The sequence below is a fragment of the Dipodomys spectabilis genome, unplaced genomic scaffold (genome assembly GCF_019054845.1).
Source record: "Dipodomys spectabilis isolate Male_0828 unplaced genomic scaffold, ASM1905484v1 ptg000158l, whole genome shotgun sequence".
Taxonomy (NCBI): domain Eukaryota; kingdom Metazoa; phylum Chordata; class Mammalia; order Rodentia; family Heteromyidae; genus Dipodomys; species Dipodomys spectabilis.
The window spans coordinates 2753418-2774482 of NW_024870835.1; the positions used below are offsets into that span (position 1 = coordinate 2753418).

The 21065-nt window shown below is 39.6% G+C and overlaps 2 protein-coding genes across 2 annotated transcripts; both read left to right on the forward strand.

Annotated features, from left to right (window-relative positions):
* The first annotated feature begins 5947 nt into the window (after window positions 1–5947).
* LOC122118960 (interferon alpha-2-like) lies at window positions 5948–6466 on the forward strand. Its single transcript, XM_042692932.1, has one exon. The coding sequence runs from the start codon at window positions 5948–5950 to the stop codon at window positions 6464–6466; it is 519 nt and encodes a 172-aa protein (XP_042548866.1).
* A 7809-nt stretch (window positions 6467–14275) lies between these two features.
* Window positions 14276–14845, forward strand: LOC122118949 (interferon alpha-3-like). The gene has a single exon (XM_042692921.1). The coding sequence runs from the start codon at window positions 14276–14278 to the stop codon at window positions 14843–14845; it is 570 nt and encodes a 189-aa protein (XP_042548855.1).
* The last annotated feature ends 6220 nt before the right edge of the window (window positions 14846–21065 follow it).

Here is a 21065-nt window from a genome sequence, read left to right on the forward strand (position 1 = left end):
GCATATATTACAAAGAGCTATTTCCATTCCTTTGTGATAGTCAGCATTGAACTTCGGTGTTTTCACATCTTTGCTATGTTGAATTTTGCCATGAACACTTTGCCATTTGTGATTATTTACGTACAAATTGGGTTTGAATACCAGGGTTTTGTTGTCAGGACCTGCACTTGCTAGGCATGCACTCTCCCACTTGAGCCCTGCTTCCCCATCTCCATTTGCTTTAGTTATTTTAGGATGTAATATTTCAACTTTCTGCCTGGACAGGTTTGATGTCTAATCCTCCAGATCTCCACATGCTGGACCTGAGAAGAGTGTCAAGGCCACCCTGTTTGGTTGAGGTTTGCCATTTTTGCTTCAGAGTTCACTTTGTTTCACTTTCATAACAATTCAAATTATAAGTTTTGTTTTAGCCCACAAGAACTATGGAAACTGTACAAGAGAAATAATAAGTCAGGTGTAATGGAAATTTAATTTAATAAAAAAAAAACCAATTCTCCCGCAGAATCTCTCTTTGTTTTTCTCTATGGAAATGACTTCACCATGAAACAGAATGCAGTGATGTGACAGGTGGACAAATATGGGCCATTAAACCGCCATCACATTAGAAGGTACAAAACTAAAATTTAAAATTAGAAAACATTGCAGTAGTAAATTATCTTTCTTGTTGAAATAGTTCCAGTGTTGCAGAGTTACCAGTAGTGAATTCCAAGGATCCCTTTCCAGCATTAATGGCCTGCAAACCGAAGTCAGCAAGTAGAGAAGAAGCTTATGTGTATGGCTCTCTCTAAGAAAGTTCATCTTTTCCTAAACCAAAAAGGGAACTTGTACTCAGGTTATACTTCTGAAAAATGACCCAAAATCATATGCAGAATGTTTCTAATATGGTATACATTATTCATTATGAATTTACTGAAATATTTAGAGAATGAAAGGTCTATTTTCTTATATAATTCTATAACTTATGAATTTATTTATTTGCTTAAATTCTTGTAAGCTGGGGCTGGGAAGGTGGCTCAGTGGTAGAGTGCTTGCCTTGCATGCCTGAGGCCCTGGGTTCAATTCCTCAGCACCACATAAGAAAAAAGAAAAAAGCCGGAGGTGGTGCTGTGGCTCAAGTGGTAGAGCACTAGCCTTGAGCTGAAGAGCTGAGGGACAGCGCCCAGGCCCAGAGTTCAGGCCCCACAACCGAACCCCCCCAAAAAAAATTCTTGTAAGCTGATTTCAGGTTCTAAGGTGTGAAATTTAGCATTTATAAGAAAGATTCTTGAAAACATTACTTATCAAAATTTTTTCACTGAACTTGATGAGACTTACTATAACAAATTTTTTAAAAACCTCTACTAGTCATGACATCACCTACAGATGTATCTCTCATTCATACAAATGTTCACTGCTGGATTTCCTGATCAGATGACTCATTGGTTGGCACACTTCAGTGGAGGCCAGCAGTATTTGAAGGACCCTAGAACTGTCTACTATGAGTTTTGCCATCTTTAAGACATCACCTCACACATATCTATGGGCTTTGAACACATTCTTTTATATTCCATAGTTTAAAATTATGGAGACTTAGATAAGGGCACACATGATAAGAAAGTGTATTTCCATCCATTTTTAATTGGTCTAGAATGATTCTCACATGACACCAAGATGTGAAGATATGGAAAAGGAACTTCAATTGGGTGATTAGTAGACAGGGGAGAAAGTTCTTTTAATGCACCACTATTCAATTTCACATTTCATTCTAACACTGTGTGTGTGTGTGTGTGTGTGTGTGTGTGCGCGTGTGTGCGTGCGTGCGTGCGTGTGTGTGTGTGTGTGTGTGTGTGTGTGTGCAGGTCTCACTACTGGAGATCAGAGACTGGGCACTATCACTCACTCAGCTTTTTTGCTCAATGATACTGCTCTACCCATTGAGCTACAGTTCCACATCTGGCTTTTTTTAGTGTTTAATTGATATTTAGAGTCCCATGGACTTCCTGTTTTAATGTTAGTTTTAGACAAAAATTATCCACTATTTTACAGCACAATATTTATGAAAAGAATTCTGTTGGTTTTCACTGAGTTTTTATCTTAATGTCAGAGTAGATGCCGAGAGTATGAAGAGAAGGTCTTGAAGTACTTATGGTGAATAAGTACGATGGGGTTGGGGAGTGAGAGACCAAATATAAGTTTAGCAGTAATTTCAGACAAAACTAAAACATGTGTCATCTGTTACTGGAAAGTAAGTGGTAGATCCTATACCAAGGCAAGATTACAATAAGAATTAAGGGACCAGTCTGCCCTGACCAGTCCAGGTATTTGGGCAGCCTCTCCCCCCAACTCTGTCGAGAAAATATTTAGGACAAGACACCATTCCTGTGGTTAGCCCCACTTCTCCAACCAATGATGTATGATTTAACCTATCCTTTAACCGCTAAGCTAGAAAGTCCCTGCCCTTATTGGAAATGATCATGCCCCTAACCAATAGGCTGGAGACATCCTTCCCCATGCTACATACTCAGTAAAAACCCTGCTGGACAAGGGGTCAGGCTTCACAACTCTGACCCACTGCATCAGTGACTATTGTTAAGTCCAGACTCGAGCTTGCAAATAAATGACCCTTTTGCTGTTTTCATTGCTTGTGGTCTCTGAGAGTCATTCAGGGGTCTCAAGTTCAAATCTAACAGGGAGAATATGATCAGGTAGATCTATAGGTCCCAGAGGATCATGGAATCTAAAATGTATGGCGAGGATAGTTTGTAGATTTTTTTCTGAACTTCACATCTGGACACTAGAAATAAAACAAAGTCCCTTGCCCAAAGTTTTCTACAAATAATTCCATGAAATTTCCAACTATAGATTTTAGAATCATGGAGGTTTTAAAGTATCTCTACATCTGTAATCTCCTCAAATATATCTTGTCTGTATGGAAATTCTGTTATCACTATTAGGATGATGATGATCTTTCAGTAAATAAGAGGAAAGTTAATCTTTAGATTTAACATATGTTAAATATTGCTGCAAGTGTTAACTCTCATTAAATATCATTCTGTGGAATTTACTTAAGTTTCTGACATTTCCTTGTGCATCCGGTAAGAAGCCATGTCACATAACTCATGGAAGACACACAAAGTGTGAGTAGGATCCCGGCTATAGACCCATGGTGCTGATGATTCTGACTCCTGGAACTGAAGTTTGTCTTGGGCTGACTATAGACCACTATCTTCCATCAATACCCTCTCATGTAGATATCTTCATGCTGGCTAATGTAACTTTCCTTACCTCTTTACACAGATTAGCTTTAAAATGTGATTCTCTCCATCACAGGCCCTCAAATACCTGGGATTACAGATGTAAGGTATACCCAGACGCAAATAATACTTTTTTACCCAAAGAATATCACATCCCAGTTGTCACTTATTGTCCACACATTTGCCTTAGACTTTCTTTTCCTTCAGTTATGCTGAGCTTCAGAGAAATCTTGGACTATGAAATATGTGAAGATGAAAAAACTGATAAATAGTAGTTCTAACCACAAAATGACAGAATGTAAGGAAGAGGCCAAAGAATTCTGGGTTTGATACCAGCTAGAAAGGAGACTCTTCTCTAAAACAAAACAAAACAAAATACCAAAAGAAACCCGAATAACAATTTTAAAAAATCTAATGGAATCTAGCTCTGGTAGGAAAGTCCTTGCTTAACATTTCCAAGGACCTACATCTAATCGCCACTATTTACAGAAAGAAAAGAAGGAAGGAAAGGGGAGGGAGGGAGTATGAAAGAAAGACAGAACAACAATGACAAAAGAGGAAAGAAAAAGAAAAAACAGAGAAAAACACAAATAAAAAGTAAGAGAAAGAACGAATGAGAAAATGAGAAAGGAAGGAAGGAAGGAAGAATGGAAGGGAAGAAGGAAGGAAGGAAGGAAAGAAGGGAGGAGGGAGGGAGGAAGGAAAAGAAACCGAAGAGGAAGGGAGGAAGGAGAAAAGGAGAAAACAATCCTTCTATTTCCATAAAATATGGGAGATTAAAAATGCACAAAATTTGAAGATTCTGCTGGGAGCTCTTGCCTCACACCTGTCATCCTAGCTACCCAAGAGGCTGAAATCAGTGGATCATAGTTCAAATCCAGCCAGGCAGCAGAGATTATGAGCATCTGATCTCCAATAAGCTACTTAGGAAAAGTCTAAAGGGGCCCTGAGGCTTCAGTGGTGCAATGCTGCCTTGAAGAAACAAAGCTCAGGTAGAGTACATAGGCCTAGAATTCAAGCCTAAGAAAAGGACAGGAGAGGAAAAAGATGGAAGACCCTGGAAGCAGTGTTTCACAGCAGCAAAGGTTTTGCAGCACCACACTCCGGTTCTCACAGCGTGACTTCCTGTCTGAGAGATGAGAGGAAGCTGAAGAGAGGTGGAGAGCTGGTGGAGGAGAAGTTGGTGACTGAAAGGAGGAAAAGGTAAAAGAAGGAATGAGCTGGGAACGTGCAGGAGTTATTTCTATGCACAAGTTTTCCTTTTTTAAAATCCAGTTTTGAGGATTCAGCTCTGGGCCTGGGTGCTGTCTCTGAGCTTTTTGACTCAAGGCTAGCGCGCTAGCCCTTGACCCACACGCGGTTCACTTGTAGCTTTTTGGTGGATAGAATCTCACAGACTTTCCTGCCTGGGCTCACTTTGCACTATGATGCTCAGATCTCAGCCCCCCTAGTAGAATTCCAGGCATGAGTCACTGCTGCCTGGCTTTAGTTTTCGTTTCTAAAATATCCCATTAGAGAGATTTCATGCAAATGGTGTATTGCAAGATCATGAGAATAGGTTTAGTATGTTTACTTTAAATGTGACATATTACCAATAGTACTAGCTTATCAGACTTCAGTAAACAGTATCTTCAACCTCAGAAAGCCACCCCGTTATTTTTAATTTCTTAGGTAGAATAGGAACGAATTAGATGCAGTCTGGATAGAACTGAATTGAAGTAATCAAAGATAACCAGGAGAAGAAAATGATGCGCTGCTTCATCAGCTACCTCGTTCCTATCAGTACTGCGCTGCTTCCTCGTGTGATGGTTTCCATCAGCTACTTAGGCCCTTATTTACCACACGGTTTACCTGCAGCAGACCCTTTATAACACAGTGCAGCACAGGTCATTTCCGGTGCGGTGACCTAGGCCCAAACCCTACAGAACCGTCCTAGTAACATTGCTGGTGCCATGAGCATCGTCACTTGCACCACAACCCTAAACCCACGCGCGTGAGAGTGCAAATGCACGTGGAAGCCACGGCAGGGAGTCAGCTCCGGAGCCTCCTTACTCGGTGCTCCGAGGCAGTAACTCTGCACAGCACTGTGTGACTAAGAGGGGAACCGGTACCTTCCACCTGTGCGCCCACTCAGCGCACGTCCGTCGCGGGCGCGCCCAAGTCAGCTCGGTGCTCAGCCCGCGCGGAGGCTGCGCCACGGACGGGGCCTGCGATCGCCCGCGGCGAGCTAGCGGCCGCGCGGGGGCTTGAGCGCAGCCAAGCGGCGATCCCCGCCATCCACACGGGAGTGCTCCCCGCCCTCCTCCTCGCTGCTGTGCGCCCTGCGCAGGCGCCAGCGGAGCCCACCGCCCGCACCGCCACCTGTGACCCCGCGATCCGGAGACCACAACCACAAACACACCCCCAAAACACCACACAGGCAACTCCGAGTAACATTCCGGGCACACCCAAGCCCCAGCCGCGGGGAAGCCCGGGCAGCTGCCGATGCCGGCGAGCGCCCGCACTCCCTTCTGCGCACGCAGCGCTGGCGCAGCTGGATGGAGGCTTCCACTCCCTGCACTATTAAAGATCAGCTCAGCACCAACCCTCCAGACCCGCCCACCGCCACGCTGCCCCGCGCACGCCCACAGCCCCGGCGCGCCCCCTTGTGTCCATCCATCACATCGCTGTGCCCGAGCCCCCTACAGGCCGGATAGTGAACCACCCCACCCGCAATGGTCCAGCCCCACCTCCTCCTGACAGCCCTGATGCTCTGCTCCAGTGCTGCCTGCTCACCAGGCAGCCCCGTCCCCTGGAGCCCTGGCCACCAACTCAAGGAAATCCTTCACCTGCTAGTACAGCTGCAAATGACCCCCTCTCACAAATGCCTGGATGACAACAGACCTGAATTCAGGCTTACAATCCAGAAGACAGAAGCCACCTGTGTGAACCAGCTGATGCTCCAGCACATCTTCAACCTCTTCAAGACTCAGGAAGCCCGTGCTGCCTGGGACAAGCAGGTCCTGAAGGAACTACTCTCCAGGCTTGCTGAGAGTCTGGAACCACTGGTCAAGTCAAGGGAAGAACCTGTGTTTTGTACTCCCCCAAGACTCGCTCTGCTCAAGTATTTCAGGAGTCGGTTTTGTTACCTGCAGAAAGAGCGATACAGCTCTTGTGCTTGGGAGATTGTCAGAGAGGAAGTGAGAAAGTCCCTTTCCCACATCAGCGATTTTCACACAGAAGTCAGCAACTAGAGAACAAAGCTATATGCACGGTTCTGGAGCAAATTCATTTTATCCTAAGCCCAAATAGAACCTCAACTCACGTATTTTCACTACTTGAAAAATATTTGAAAAAAACCCACGAGTTTGTTAAAGTATGCTGTAAATTACGCGTTATGAAATTACTAAAATGGTTCACGAGAGAATATGAATTCTTAGATAAAGAGTTCTGGATAATAGAACTTGTATTTATTTCTTTAAATTGTAGTTTGGTATCAACCATTTCCTAATTTCATATATATTTTTTCTATGAAAGACTCCTCAACAGAAGGCAGCTTTCCTTTAAGGTGATATTATCTTAGTAAGAAGGAACAATAACAAAAATCTATCAATAATGGGTAATAGAACAAACTCATCATTCCTGGATGGAAGTGCTCAATGTAAGATTCCTCATCAGCTGACTTGCTGGTTGTTCTCTCCTCCAAGTAATATGTGGAGACTGGAATGCTATTGGCTTGACATCTTCCCCTTATACATACTAGTGCTCCTATGGCACTTGACACTATTCTTCTCACTTGGAAAGAATATGGTGTGGTGGATCATTTGGTAGAGTGTTGAAGGGCCAATTGTGTGCCGCAAAGATCATTTCCATACCTATTAAAGTGACCTGAATTTATTCTGTAATGCTACCAAGAAAAAATTCTGTGAAAAAAATCAATTTAATTCATATGCAAACAAAAAGAAAGTTGTTTGCATGAGAATGTTCTTCAATTTTATATTATTAGTACTAAAGTCATTTTAAGGAGAAATAAAATCAATTTTCTTGCTCCAGAAACAGCATTTAAATTTCCCCACCAATAATTCAAACTTGAGGATATTGTTATTTATCAAAATTCGAGGGATCATTGACTGTTTGAAGAGACACTTAAAGTGCGACCACAATTACATATTGACAAAAAGTGGCCAAGAGCATGTGGATTCCTAAACCATGTTGTAAAATTCAGGTTGTGTCCTTCAATGTTGGGAGGAGACCAGGCTTGTATTCCTAGTTCCAAACTCCTGGCCTCTTGTCTTTATATACCAAATAACAGGAGATGCTGAAGGGGCAAGAAAAGAGATATTTTTCAGTACAAAAATAGGAAAAGCAACTTCAGTACATCTTCAATCTCCTTGGGAGTAGAAATATTGGTCTCAAGTTAAATAGGAAGAATTGGAGCCAGTGATGGAAAATATGCACAGTTAAATGGTAAAACAGTCCATCATAATTTTGAAAAATATTTATGCATTTTAATAGAATTTTGATTACAATATATTTTTATTGTTTACATTGTATATATAAAGTCCTAAAAATAAGTACATATTACTCTAAAAGTCACTGTAAACAAAATATAAGTATAAAAAGTCACAATTTTTAAATATATGAATTCTAGTAAAAGACAGGAAAAGAACCTTCATAAAGTAAACTTACATGTCAGTGGCTTTTGAAGTAAACTTTCAGCTTAAACCTATTGTCATTGTAACCCAGCATTTACAATTTTTATGTATAAAGCTGCAATATAGGTAGTATATACAAATATGTTACTATAGAGATATATCCTAGAAATTAATCCAGAGGTCAACTAAGTAACAAGAGTCTGAGCTAATCTGGAAGGTGGAGAAAGAAGGCAATGTGGAAACAAAATGTTTGGGAAATGTCACTCTAATCAGAAGAATGAAACCCTAAATGAAAAAAAAAGAGAAGGAGAAAGGAAGACATTCAGAAAATGGAGAGTCAAGCATCCCCACTAAGCCAAGGGAGCGCATCTGGAGCCAGCGATGACCCATCACCACCTCAGCAGCATCTGCGGTTTTCTAAAGATATCATTTCTGCTATCATTTACTTGACTTCAGTGAATTTGTTCCGTGTTTTAAGAACAAATGGCAAAATTGTGTTCAAGTCTCTAGACTCTCTTCTCATACAGATATATCTATCCCTCCATTAACATATTTAATTATTTAGTTGTTTTCAAGATTTAAAATGTTTTATATATTATCATGTGTTACTTTACATTAAAGCTTATATATGCAATAAATTTATTTTTAATTAAAGTGTTGCTGAAGAATTTGTTGTATGTTTTTAATTCTCTCCTTGTGTACAGTTTCAGTGTAATTAAAGATATATCTCTGTTAAAAAAATTCCATAATACAAAATTTACAATATTACCCATTACTGAGAATAAAGAATTTGACATGGACAGTCCATTCTGCTTTGACTCAAGGCTGGTATGGTGAACCCATTCATGCTCTGCAAGTACCAGTTTTCTGAGTAAATAGGTTCAAAATGTTCAGAGAGTTGTCAATAGTTAAGGAAACAATGCATTTTAAGGTGCTTAGCAGAATATTTCCATGAGAGTAATAGTCACAATAGGGGAGGCCTGTTACCATATTTCTTTATTATATGGGGCACTCGTTTTTGTCTTGGTCTGAAATTGTGAGGAGTCTGTATTTACTCCTCCTGAGCTGATCTCCAAAAGTAGTAGTCCAAGAAAGCAGAATGACTATAGAAATGCTGAGACTTTGTCCTTCTTTCAAAATTGTGACCTATTTACATTCAGTGAAGAAATGGAGGCTTGCATAAGTACATAGAATTCTCAAGAAACATCTGGATGAACTACCAGAGGAACCCGTGGTACTTTGTTAATGACTGGCTCCTGGCACTAAAAACACTTGAGTCTGTTCACATTTCCTTAGAACTTAAAGGTTCATTATGCTCTGTTGCTTTACAAAACAATGCACAATAGCACTTTGGTATTGGAGGTGGCACCTTTGTCATCTCAGCACTTTGTGACTTCAAGTTGTGGATCTCTTTGGATGTTCATTCCTATGTCTATTTCTGTTCTTCACTTTCAGTGATAGACCTTACCGGTAGAGCCATTACCTTAACTCTTCCTCAGGTGGTGATCTGAGATCATGGGTGTGTTTGGAACAGTTCATCCACCCCTCTATAATTAGGTTTTTTTCCAAAGTGGTATAGATAGGCATAACAAAAACAGTGCTATTTGGAAGCAAGTAAATATTTTCAAAGATGTGTAGAACAGGGATTGATTCATAATTCTTAGATTTGTAGTATTGTTTTCAAAAACATAATTGATACTCATAGTTTGTTATTCAGATTAAGAGAGGAAGTTTTGAGATAATCAGATTCCCTCTTCTCCTTTCTCTGACTGAAGCCACACTGTCCCTTGTATGCTGAGATTATTGACTAGGTGGAGCCTCACATGAGATAACTTCCACCATCCTTCCTTAGAGTTAGATTGCTTGAGCATTTCTTTCTCCTCATGGCTGATTCCAAAACCATGAAAGAGAAGAAAGTCATGTATCTGCTCTTGCAAAAATGAGACAGTTCAGTAACCTAAATGTATCTCCTCCTTGCATGTGTTAGAAACAGCTATTTCCATTTCTTTTTGAAATTCATCATTGACCCTCACTCTACCAAAATCTTTGCAATGTTGGTTTTTCTGTGACTGCTTTGCCGTTTGTGGCCATTGACTTTAAAGTAATTCTTGAATACCAGGCTTTTATTTGTCAGAACCTATCATTCCTAGGCATGCACTCTCCTACTTGAGTTCTGCTTCCATATCTCCACTTGCTTTTCCTATTTGCGCATTATTCCAACTTTCTGCCTGAACAGGGCTGCTCTCTAATGCTGCAGATCTCCACCTGCTGAGACCTGGAAGGACTGTCAAAGGCAGCCCGGCTTGCTTGTCCTTTGTCAATTTTGCTTCAGTGATCACTTTCTTTCTTTCTTTCACTTTCATGAACATTGGGATTGTAATTTTTGTTTTAGCCTACAAATAGCTATCATTTTTGCTTTATAAGAAACTGTAAAAGAAAACTAAGTCAGAGGAAATGGCAATTTAAACAATGAACAATGCTACCCCAGAGTATTTCTTTGTTTTTCCCTATGGAAATTACCTCACCATGGAACAGAACACAGTAACATAATAGGTAGATAAATTTAGATCATTAGACCACCAGCACATTAGAAGGCACAAACTTAAAATTAAAAATTAGAAAGCACTGCAGTAGGGAAGGGTATGACTTGAAATAGTTCCAGTGCTGTGGAGTTATCAGAAGGAAAGTCCAAGGATCCCTTTCCAGCATTCATGATCAACATGCATAGTCAACATTCACAGTTCATGTTTTCCCTGAAGCCAAAAAGGAACTTGTACTCAGAAATTTTACTATCTGAAAATGACCTGAAGTCAAACTCAGAATGTCTCTAATCCGGTGTACACTATTCATTGTGAATTTACTAAAATGGTTAGAGAATAAAAGCTCTATTTTCTTTTCTTTCCTTTATTTGTCAATCATGGGCTTGCACTCTGGGCCTGGGTGCTGTCTTTGAGCTTTTGTGCTCAAGGCTATCACTCTACCACTTTAAACCACAGCTCTACTTTTGGTTTTCTGGTGGTTAATTGCAGATAAGAGTCTCACTGCCCAGGCTGACTTTGAACCTCCATCCCAAGATCTCAGCCTCCTGAGTAGATAGGATTACCATTGTGAGACTGCAGCACTGACATGTATTTTCTTAAATAATGATATCATTTATGATTACATTTATGTTTAAATTCTTGAAAGCTGATTGCAGGTTCCAAGGTGTGAAGTGAAGTTTTATGGGAAAGTTCTTGAAGACATTATGTATTAAAGACTTTTTTATTGGCATTGGTATGACTTCCTATAACAAAAATTAATCAGTCATGACATCATAATGCTTAAGTATCCCTCATTCATATAAATGTTCAGTGCTAAGCATTTCTTCATGTGTCTATTGGCCATCCTTCTTTCCTCTTCAGAGAAGTTCCTCTTTAAGTCTTTAGCCCACTTATTTATTGAGCAGTTGTTTCTTTGAGGATTTGTTGCTGGGATATTTAATTTTTTGAGTTCCAAGTATATTTTAGATATGAGACCCTTGTCCGTTGTATGGCTAGTGAAGATCTTCTCCCAATCCGTAGGTGATGTTAGGGAAATGAACCGTAAGATATGTACTCAAATGATTTTTTTCTTTCATGCAATTGTTTCTAACACATTTATAAGATTATTTCTTTGTTGCTTTGTATGTCCCTCCCCCACAGTATAACCCTTGCTTGCACTGTATTTGATGTTGGTATAATTTGTGGAGGGGAAGGGAAAAAACAAATCATTTAAATAGGGATACAGGTGGACCCATTGCACCAATGAGATGTACAAGTTGTTATGTCGAAAACAAACTTTACAACTCTGGTGGGGGGTGTGGAGTGGGGAGGATTGGGTGGGGGAGTGAGGGGGGGATGGGAAGGGATGGGAAGAGGAAACAAAGGAAGAGGCAACAATGCTTGATAAGAAATATACTCAATATCTTGCCCATGTAATTGTAACCCCTCTGTACAGTATTTTCACAATAAAAAAAAAGAAGATGAAATAGAATGAATAAATAAATAAATGTTCAGTGCTGGATTTCCTCAGCAGACACTTGTCGGTTCGCTGACCTCAGTGGAGGCCAGCACTATTTGAAGGACCCTAGAACTGTCTACTCTGGGCTTTGCCATCTTTAATACATCACCCCAAATATGTCTGTGGTCTTTGAGCACTGTCCTCTATATTGCATAGTTAAACATTACTGTGGTTCAGATGAGGATACATTCACAGGCCACAATGTACAGGAAACTTTATGTCCATCCATTTTCAATTGGTCTGAATTTATTGACTCCAAGATGTGAATGTGTGGAAAAGGAAAGCCAATTGGGTGATTTGTGGACAAAGAAAATAGGTTCTTTCAATAGGATCACTCTTCACATTATGTTCTCATGTTCTCTCTGTGTGTGTGTGTGTGTGTGTGTGTGTGTGTGTGTGTGTGTGTGTGTGTGTTTCTGAGCAAGCCCATGACTTGAATTAAGAGGCTGGGCACTATCCCTGTGTTTTTCCAGTCAAGGCTAGTGCTCTAGCACGTCAGCCACTGCTCTACTGCTGGCTGTTTTGGTGTTTAATTGGAGATAAGAGTCTCAGGTTCTTACCTGCTCAAGATATTTTAAAAGAAAATTTAGCCAATGATTTTACAAAACAAAATATATAAAAATAGTTGTGATTGATTCTGACTGAATTCCACAATTTATTCTCAGGGACGATGCCAAGAGTATGAGGAGAAGTCTTGAACTATATAAGGTCTATTACTATCATGAACAGTGGAGCATATGATCAGGGAGCTTCCTGTAGGTGCTGCAGCATCATGAAAACTAAAATGTACAGTGAGTTTTGAATACTTTGAGTGTTCTTTCTCTGCTTCACATTCTGGAAACTCAAAATATAAACATAAAACTGTATCCCTATCACCAAATGATTGTACTTTAAAAAATATTACATACAATCTTCAACTATGAATTTTGGAATCATGGAGAATTAAATATATCTCTATGTATACAATCTTCTCAAATGTATCTCGTTGGGCTTGATGTTATGTTTCCACTGTTATGATGATGGTGATTTTTCAGTATGAATTTCCCCCAATAAGAGGAAAGGTATTCTTGAGATGTATGTGAGCATACTTTAAATATTGCAAGTTTGGCACCATCCAAAGTCAACTCCTATAAAATCTTATTCCTTAGAATTTACTTACCTTTCTTGGTTTTCCTAGTGTGTGCAATGATAAGCCATATCACTGAATTCATGGAGGACACAGATAATGTGTGCAGGATCCCCACTACAATCCTACAGCAACAGAAGATTGTAGCTGCAGGTCATTTTCTCCAGTACAGCTTGATGAGAATTCCCCTATATATGGGGCCTCCATTGACTTCTAATGGCATTCTTATGAAGTGGACTCCAGAGCTTCTGACTGGATTTGGCCTATTGGAGTGAAGCATAAGCACAAGTTTGTTGTATTTTATTATTTAATTCTACTGAGATTTTTCAACACACTCTATATCACATTCTAAGTAGGAAAAATGTGAACTAAGATAAATATCTACCAGATACTGAAGGAATAATTATTTCCTCATGTGTCACAAAGCAATTTAATAATGTCTTATCTTTCATACAGATTTAGTAGTTTTGAAAATACTAAACGTTTTGGGGCATCATTTATTTTATGCATTTATAAATTGAATATATACTTTGATTCATTAGTACTTCTAGAAGTAGATATATTACAATAAAAATAAATACATTATATGTAATTTACAAGAAAAAACAAAATTACCAAATTCAATTCCACTAACATACATGTAAAAGTATTTTATTGACAATATCAATGCACTTTACCTCATGGTTAACACCAGTACTGTGTCTTGTAGTGTGTGCTAGCTGTTGCTTTACGTCTTAGCTGTGCCTCCAATACCATCTTGACAAAGGCTCATGATGGTTGCTTCACCTGTATGTCTGGGCACTGGATTGTCAACTTATTTTAGGTTTCCTTTTATAGGTGTGATAAGAGAAGATTACCACTGTACCTGGATTCATAATTTGAGATGGAGTGACTGCTGAATTTTAGTCAGGGATTCTATTTAAAACACACACACACATACACACACACACACACTCACACACACACACACACACACACACACACACACACACAACTTAAACTCTGTCAGGGCACCAAAAGGAAAACCAAGAGAGGAAAGAATGGTTGGGAAATGCCACTCTAAACTGAAGTATGAAAGCATACATGAAAACAAAAAGAGAAGTAGAAAGGAGGAAGGCATTCAGAAAATGGAACCTCGAGCATCCCTACTTAAGCCAAGGGGGCACAGCAAGGTCTTCACACTCCCCAGAGGCAGAGGCTCCCATCAGCACCTCAGCCAGTCCAGCAGCATCTGCCCATCCACAATGCCCTTGCCCTTGGCCTTCCTGGTGACCCTGGTGGTGCTCAGCTGCAGGGCAACCTGCTCTCTGGGCTGTGAGCTGCCTCCCACCCACAGGCTGGGCAACAGAAGAGCCTTGCTCCTCCTGGGACAGATGAGAAGAGTCTCCCTTTTCTCCTGTCTGAAGGACAGAAAGGACTTTGGATTCCCCCAGGAGGCACTGGATGGAGAGCAGGTCCAGAAGGCTCAAGCCATCGCTGTCCTCCATGAGATGACCAGGCAGATCTACAGCCTCTTCAGCACAAAGACCTGGCCTGCCCCTTGGGAGAAGAGCCTTGTGGACAAACTGTGTGCTGGCCTCCATGAGCAGCTGCAGGAGCTGAGAGCCTGTCTGAGCCAGGAGGTGGGAGAGCAGGAGCCTGCCATGGTGCTTGAGGACTCCACACTGGCTGTGAGGAAACACTTCCACAGGATCTCTCTCTACCTGCAGGAGAGGAAGTTCAGCCCTTGTGCCTGGGAGGTTGTCAGGGCAGAAATCATGAGATACTTTTCCTCATCTGCAAACCTGCTAGAAAGGATAAAGAGTGAGGAATGAGCTCTGCTCCTACATGGAAATGGCCCTCACTGATGGAACACAGTAGCTCCCTTCAGCGGACTCTGCCATTCTCTGAAGCTGTCATTTCTGCTATCATTTGACATGATTTCTGTGAATTCGTTAGATGTTTTCAGAAGTGTTGGTTCATTTGTGTTCAACTCTCTAAACTCTCTTCCCTTTCATATATCTATCCCTCTATTTATGTATTTAATTATATACCAGATTTAAATTATTTAATACTTACATATGCTATTTTGTATACCTTTACATTATGGTTTTATAATGCAATTTATGTCTTACTTTTTAAATTAAAGTTTTGTTAAAGAAGCTTGTTTTATGTGTTTAATATTCACCTGGAAACCTGCAGTATTTGTGAGCCTTATAAAAGGAAGAAGATGGTAGTCATTTACCCATCGTGATTTTTGTCCATATCTTGGTGTCAGTTGGCTTCTTCCTACACTGCAGAGAGAGTGTGCTCAAAGACCAGTGTTTACATAGCAGGTGTAATGCCATGGGAGGGATCAAATACACAGAAAGAAAAATTTGAAACTGATGTTCTCTAAACCAGATTGCATGCTGCCTTCAGGCTACACTTAGGTTCTTTTGTATCTTTGCTTCTTTCAGTGAAAGAAATCTAAAAGCTATAAATTTTCTTAATATGCTATGACAAGTAATCTAATGAAATGACCACAGAAAAGTGGTCACAGCCTGCAACATGAAGGACTTACAGAGAGGCAGAAATGTATGAATTGACTGCACATCTGTTCAGATATGTGGTCCAACTGGACACATCTAGTTTCATTAACATCAGAGTTGGTCAAAGTTAACCTGGGGAAACTGAGATATTCCAATGCGAGCATGGGAACAGTGTGTAAAGAGCAAAGTAAACATAAATTTACCATTCTTCAAATGTTAAAACGAGAGGACGTAGAGCCCAAGGGAAACAGAGATGGGAGAGCCTCACATTAAAAGAACATCAAAGGAAAGCCAGATGCTGGTGGCTCACGCCTGTAATCCTAGCTACTCAGGAGGCTGAGATCTGAGGATCTCGGTTCAAAGCCAGCCCAGGCAGGAAAGACCGTGAGACTCTTATCTCCAATAAACCACTAGAAAACTGGAAGTAGTGCTGTAGCTCAAGTGGTAGAGTGTTCGCCTTGAGCTGAAGAGCTGAGGGACAGCACTCAGGCCCAGAGTTCAAGCCCCACGACCGACAAAAAATAAATAAATAAATAAATAAAACATCAAAGGAGAAGTGAAGGAACGTGAATTTAAGAAAATCAGCTTGTTTGGGAGAGGAACCAGCGGGTGCAGGGAAGGTGTGGACCGAACCTGCCCACTGCTCTGGGAAAGTGGGTGGCAATGGCGCCATTGGGGCTCTGATTGCCAGATCCCATGGTTTCCCTCATTTGTAAATAGTTAGTATATGTCTAGGATAGTCCTAGCAGGTGAGCACAATAGCCAATAGCTATCTACATATGACCATAGAAGATGATGCTAAGTGAAATGAACTCCAGGACATGGAAACAAGAGGCTTTTCTTCGATGATGTTGTTTTTAATTCACTATATGTTTTCTTTTATCTTTTGTGTATTTTTCCCCTATGGTTTATCCCCTGTTGTCACTGTATTTGATCTCGTTACCCTGGGTATTGCATATAGGTTTATCTGAATTAGGGAAGAGAAGAGGAACAATAAAATGGTGAGACAAAGAACAAAGGGGGAACCATTGAAGCAGCGATACTCACAGACACTATGTTGGAAATGAACTGCACACCTTGTGGGAGGAAGGGAGAAAGAAGTTGGGGAGAAAGTGGGAGAAAAATGAGGGAGAGGGTAAAAAGTTACACAAGAAATGTGCTCACTACCTTATTTATGCAACTGTAACCTCTTTGTACATCATCTTGACAATAAAATTAAATTAAAAAATTAAAATATTAAAACAAATTAAGTTCAGAATATCAATATAATTGTTAATAGTAAATGAAACCATGCATTTTTAAGATGCTTAGCAGAATATTTTCCTGGAAGTAATACCCAAAATATGGTAGGACTGTTAGCCATTTTTGTTTACTATATGTGACACTATTGTTTGCCTTTGTCTAAAATTTTGAGGTGACTTTTCTACTTTTCCTTAACTAATCTCCACAATATATTAGACCAAGAAAGCAGAATGAATGTAGAAATGGTGAAACTTTGTTATTCTTCTCTTAAAGGTATTTCCTGTTCACATTTAGTTAATGAATAGAGTCTGGCATAAATACCTAGGAATGGCAATAGACATCTAGATGGTCTAGCAAGAGACCAATGATGCTTTGTTAATGACTCTGGCTCCTGGCACTAAAACCACTTGTGTTTACTCCATATTTCCTTAGAACTAAGACAAAGTTACATTAGAATTCTGTTACTTTACAAAACAATGGGCAATAGCACTTTTTTTTTTTATTGGAAGTGACACCTAGGATTCTTTATCATCTCAGCACTTTATGTTTAAGCTGTGGCTTCTACTTGGATGTTCATTCATATGCTCATTTCAGTTTTCTTGTTTGTTTTTCTTTTTTCTTTGTCAGTAGCAAGGATGGAACCAAGGGCCTGGATACTGTCCCTGAGCTCTTCTGCTCAAAGGCTCTACCACTTTGAGCCACAGTGCCACTTCTGATTTTTTGGTGATTAAATGGAGAAAAGAGTCTCATGGATTTCTCTGCCTTGGCTGGCTTTGAACTTTGATCCTCAAATCTCAGCCTCCTGAATAGCTAGGATTATGGGCATAGGCCACCAGCATCCTTCCCATTGGCCATTTCTATTCTTCACTTTCAATAATGGACCTTTCCAATGGAGCCATTATCTTAACTCTTCCTCAGGTGGTGATCTTAGATCATGGGTGTGTTTGGAATACTTCATCCATCCCTCCATGGTTATGTTTTCCTCCTAAACTGTATAGATGGGCATCACACACCCAGTCCTATTTGGGAGAGAGTAGATATTTTCAAAGATGTTTAGAACAAGAATTGACTTATAATTCTTATGTATTAGTTTTTGTGGTAGGGTTTCCAAAAACATAATTTATACTAGTTGTATTAGTATTATTGAGAATAAGAGAAAAACTTTGGAAATGATCAGATTCTCTCCTCTTATTTCTCTGTTTGAAGGCAGTCTTTCTCATGAGTGTGTGGATTAATGACTGTGTGGATCCTCAGTCAAGATAACTATCACTACCTTTCCAGGGACTGGCTCCTCTGAGTTGATTGGTTTGACTCTCCTTTTTTCCTCATGGCTTGTACCAAACCATTCATGAGAAGAAAGATATGTACCTACTCTCCCAAAAATGAGATAATTCACTAACTTTGAAGTAGCTCTTCCTTAGATATACTAGAAACAGCTATTTCCATTCCTTTGTGATAGTCTGCATTGAACTTCGGTGTTTTCACATCTTTGCTATGTTGAATTTTGCCATGAACACTTTGCCATTTGTGATTATTTACGTACAAATTGGGTTTGAATGCCAGGGTTTTGTTGTCAGGACCTGCACTTGCTAGGCATGCACTCTCCCACTTGAGCCCTGCTCCCCCGTCTCCATGTGCTTCAGTTATTTTAGGATGTACTATTTCAACTTTCTGCCTGGACAGGTTTGATGTCTAATCCTCCAGATCTCCACATGCTGGACCTAAGAAGAGTGTCAATACATACCACCCTGCCTGCTTGAGGTTTGCCATTTTTGCTTCAGAGTTCACTTTCTTTCACTTTTATAGCAATTCAAATTATCAGTTTTGTTTTAGCCCACAAGAACTATGGATATTGCTTTCTAAGAAACTGTACAAGAGAAATAATAAGTCAGGTGTAATGGAAATTTTAATTTAATTTAAAAAACCCAATTCTACCGCAGTGTCATTGTTTTCCTGTATGGAAATGACTTCACCATGTAACAGAATGCAGTGACATGACAGGTGGACAAATATGGATCATTAAACCACCACCACATTAGAAAGTACGAAACTAAAATTAAAAATTAGAAAACAGGGGGGCGAGAGGGGGTCGAGGTAGGAGATGGGAAGGGATGAGAAGGGGAAACAAAGGAGGAGGCAACAATGCTTGATAAGAAATGTACTCATTATCTTGCCCATGTAATTGTAACCCCTCTATATGGTATTTTCCCAATTAAAAAAAAAAAAAGTTGTACTCACTACCTTACTCATGTAACTGTAACCCTTCTGTACAGCATCTTTACAATAAAATAAAATTTAAAAAAAGAAAAAAATTAGAAAACATTGCAGTAGTGAATTATATTTCTTGCTGAAATAGCTCCAGTGTTGAGGAGTTACCAGCAGTGAATTCTAAGGATCCCTTTCCAGCATTAATGGCCTGCAAACAAACCCTAAGATATGTACTCAAATGTTTTTTTTTTCTTTCTTGCGATTGTTTCTAACACATTTATAAGATTATTTCTTTGTTGCTTTGTATGTCCCTCCCCCACAGTATAACCTCTGTTTTCACTGTTTTTAATGTTGGTATAATTCGTGGAGGGGAAGGGGAAAAACAAATCGTTTAAATAGGGATACAGGTGGACCCATTGCAACAATGAGATGTACAAGTCGTTATGTCGAAAATGAACTTTACAACTTTGGTGAGGGGAGGGAGCGGGGAGGATTGGGTGGGGGGATGGGGGAGGATGGGAAGGGATGAGAAGGGGAAACAAAAGAGGAGGCTACAATGCTTGATAAGAAATGTACTCATTATCTTGCCCATGTAATTGTGACCCCTCTGTACAGTATTTTCACAATTAAAAAAAAAGACTTTAAACAAAAAAAAAGAAGTCAGCAAGTAGAGAAGCTTATGTGTAGCTCTCTCTAAGAAAGTTCATGTTTTCCTAAACCAAAAAAGGAACTTGTACTCAGAGGTTTTACAATCTGAAAAATGACCCAAAATCATATGCAGAATGTTTCTAATATGGTACACATTATTCATTGTGAAGTTACTAAAATATTTAGAGAATGAAAGTTCTATTTTCTTATATAATTCTATAACATGAATTTATTTATTTGCTTAAATTCTTGTAAGCTGATTTCAGGTTCTAAGTGTGAAATTTAGCATTTATAAGAAAGATTCTTGAAAACATTACTTATCAAAATTTTTTCACTGAACTTGATGAGAGTTACTGTAACAATTTTTTATAAAACCTCTACTAGTCATGACATCACATACAGATGTTTCTCATTCATACAAATGTTCACTGCTGGATTTCCTGATCACATGACTCATTGGTTGGCACACTTCAGTGGAGGCCAGCAGTACTTAAAGGACCCTAGAACTGTCTACTATGAGCTTTGTCATCTTTAAGACATCACCAAACATATCTATGGTCTTTGAGCACATTTCTTTATATTCCATAGTTTAAAATTATGATGACTTAGATGAGGGCACACGTGATAGGAAAGTGTATTTCCATCCATTTTTAATTGGTCTGGAATGATTCACACATGATACCAAGATGTGAAGATATGGAAAAGGAACTTCAATTGGGTGATTTGTAGACAGGGGAAATAGTTCTTTTAATGGACCACTATTCAACTTTACATTTCGTTCTAACACTGTGTGTGTGTGTGTGTGTGTGTGTGCGCGTGCGTGTGTGTGTGTGTGTGTATGTGTGTGTGTGTGTGTGTGTGTGTGTGTGTAGGTCCCAATATTGGAAATGGGCACTATCTGGGCACTATCCCAATACTGTAAATGGGCACTATACTGGGTACTGTCCCTCAGCTTTTTTGCTCAATCATACTGTTCTACCCATTGAGCCACAACTCCTCTTCTGGCTTTTTTAGTGTTTAATTGATGTTCAGGATCCCATGGACTTCCTTTTCTAATGTTATTTTTAGAGAAAAATTATCCACTTATTTTACAGAAAAAAATTATGAAAAAAAATTCTGTTCTTTTCGCTGAGTTTCTATTTTAATGTCAAGGTAGATGCCGAGAGTAAGAAGAGAAGGTCTTGAAGTATTTATGGTCAATAAGTACCATGGGGTTGGAGAGCATGTGATCAGGTAGTTCCTATAGGTCCTAGAAGATCATAGAATCTAAGATGTATGGCAAGTCTCTGATAGTTTGTAGATTTTTTTTTCTGAACTTCACATCTGGAGACTAAATATAAAATGTGAAACAAAGTCCCTTGACCAAAGCTTTTTAAAAATTATTCCATGAAATTTTCAACTATAGATTTTGGAATCATGGAGATTT

Excerpts from the sequence above, each read along its gene's own strand:
- LOC122118960 (XM_042692932.1), top strand. The coding sequence starts at position 5,948 with ATGGTCCAGCCCCACCTCCTCCTGACAGCCCTGATGCTCTGCTCCAGT.
- LOC122118949 (XM_042692921.1), top strand. The coding sequence starts at position 14,276 with ATGCCCTTGCCCTTGGCCTTCCTGGTGACCCTGGTGGTGCTCAGCTGC.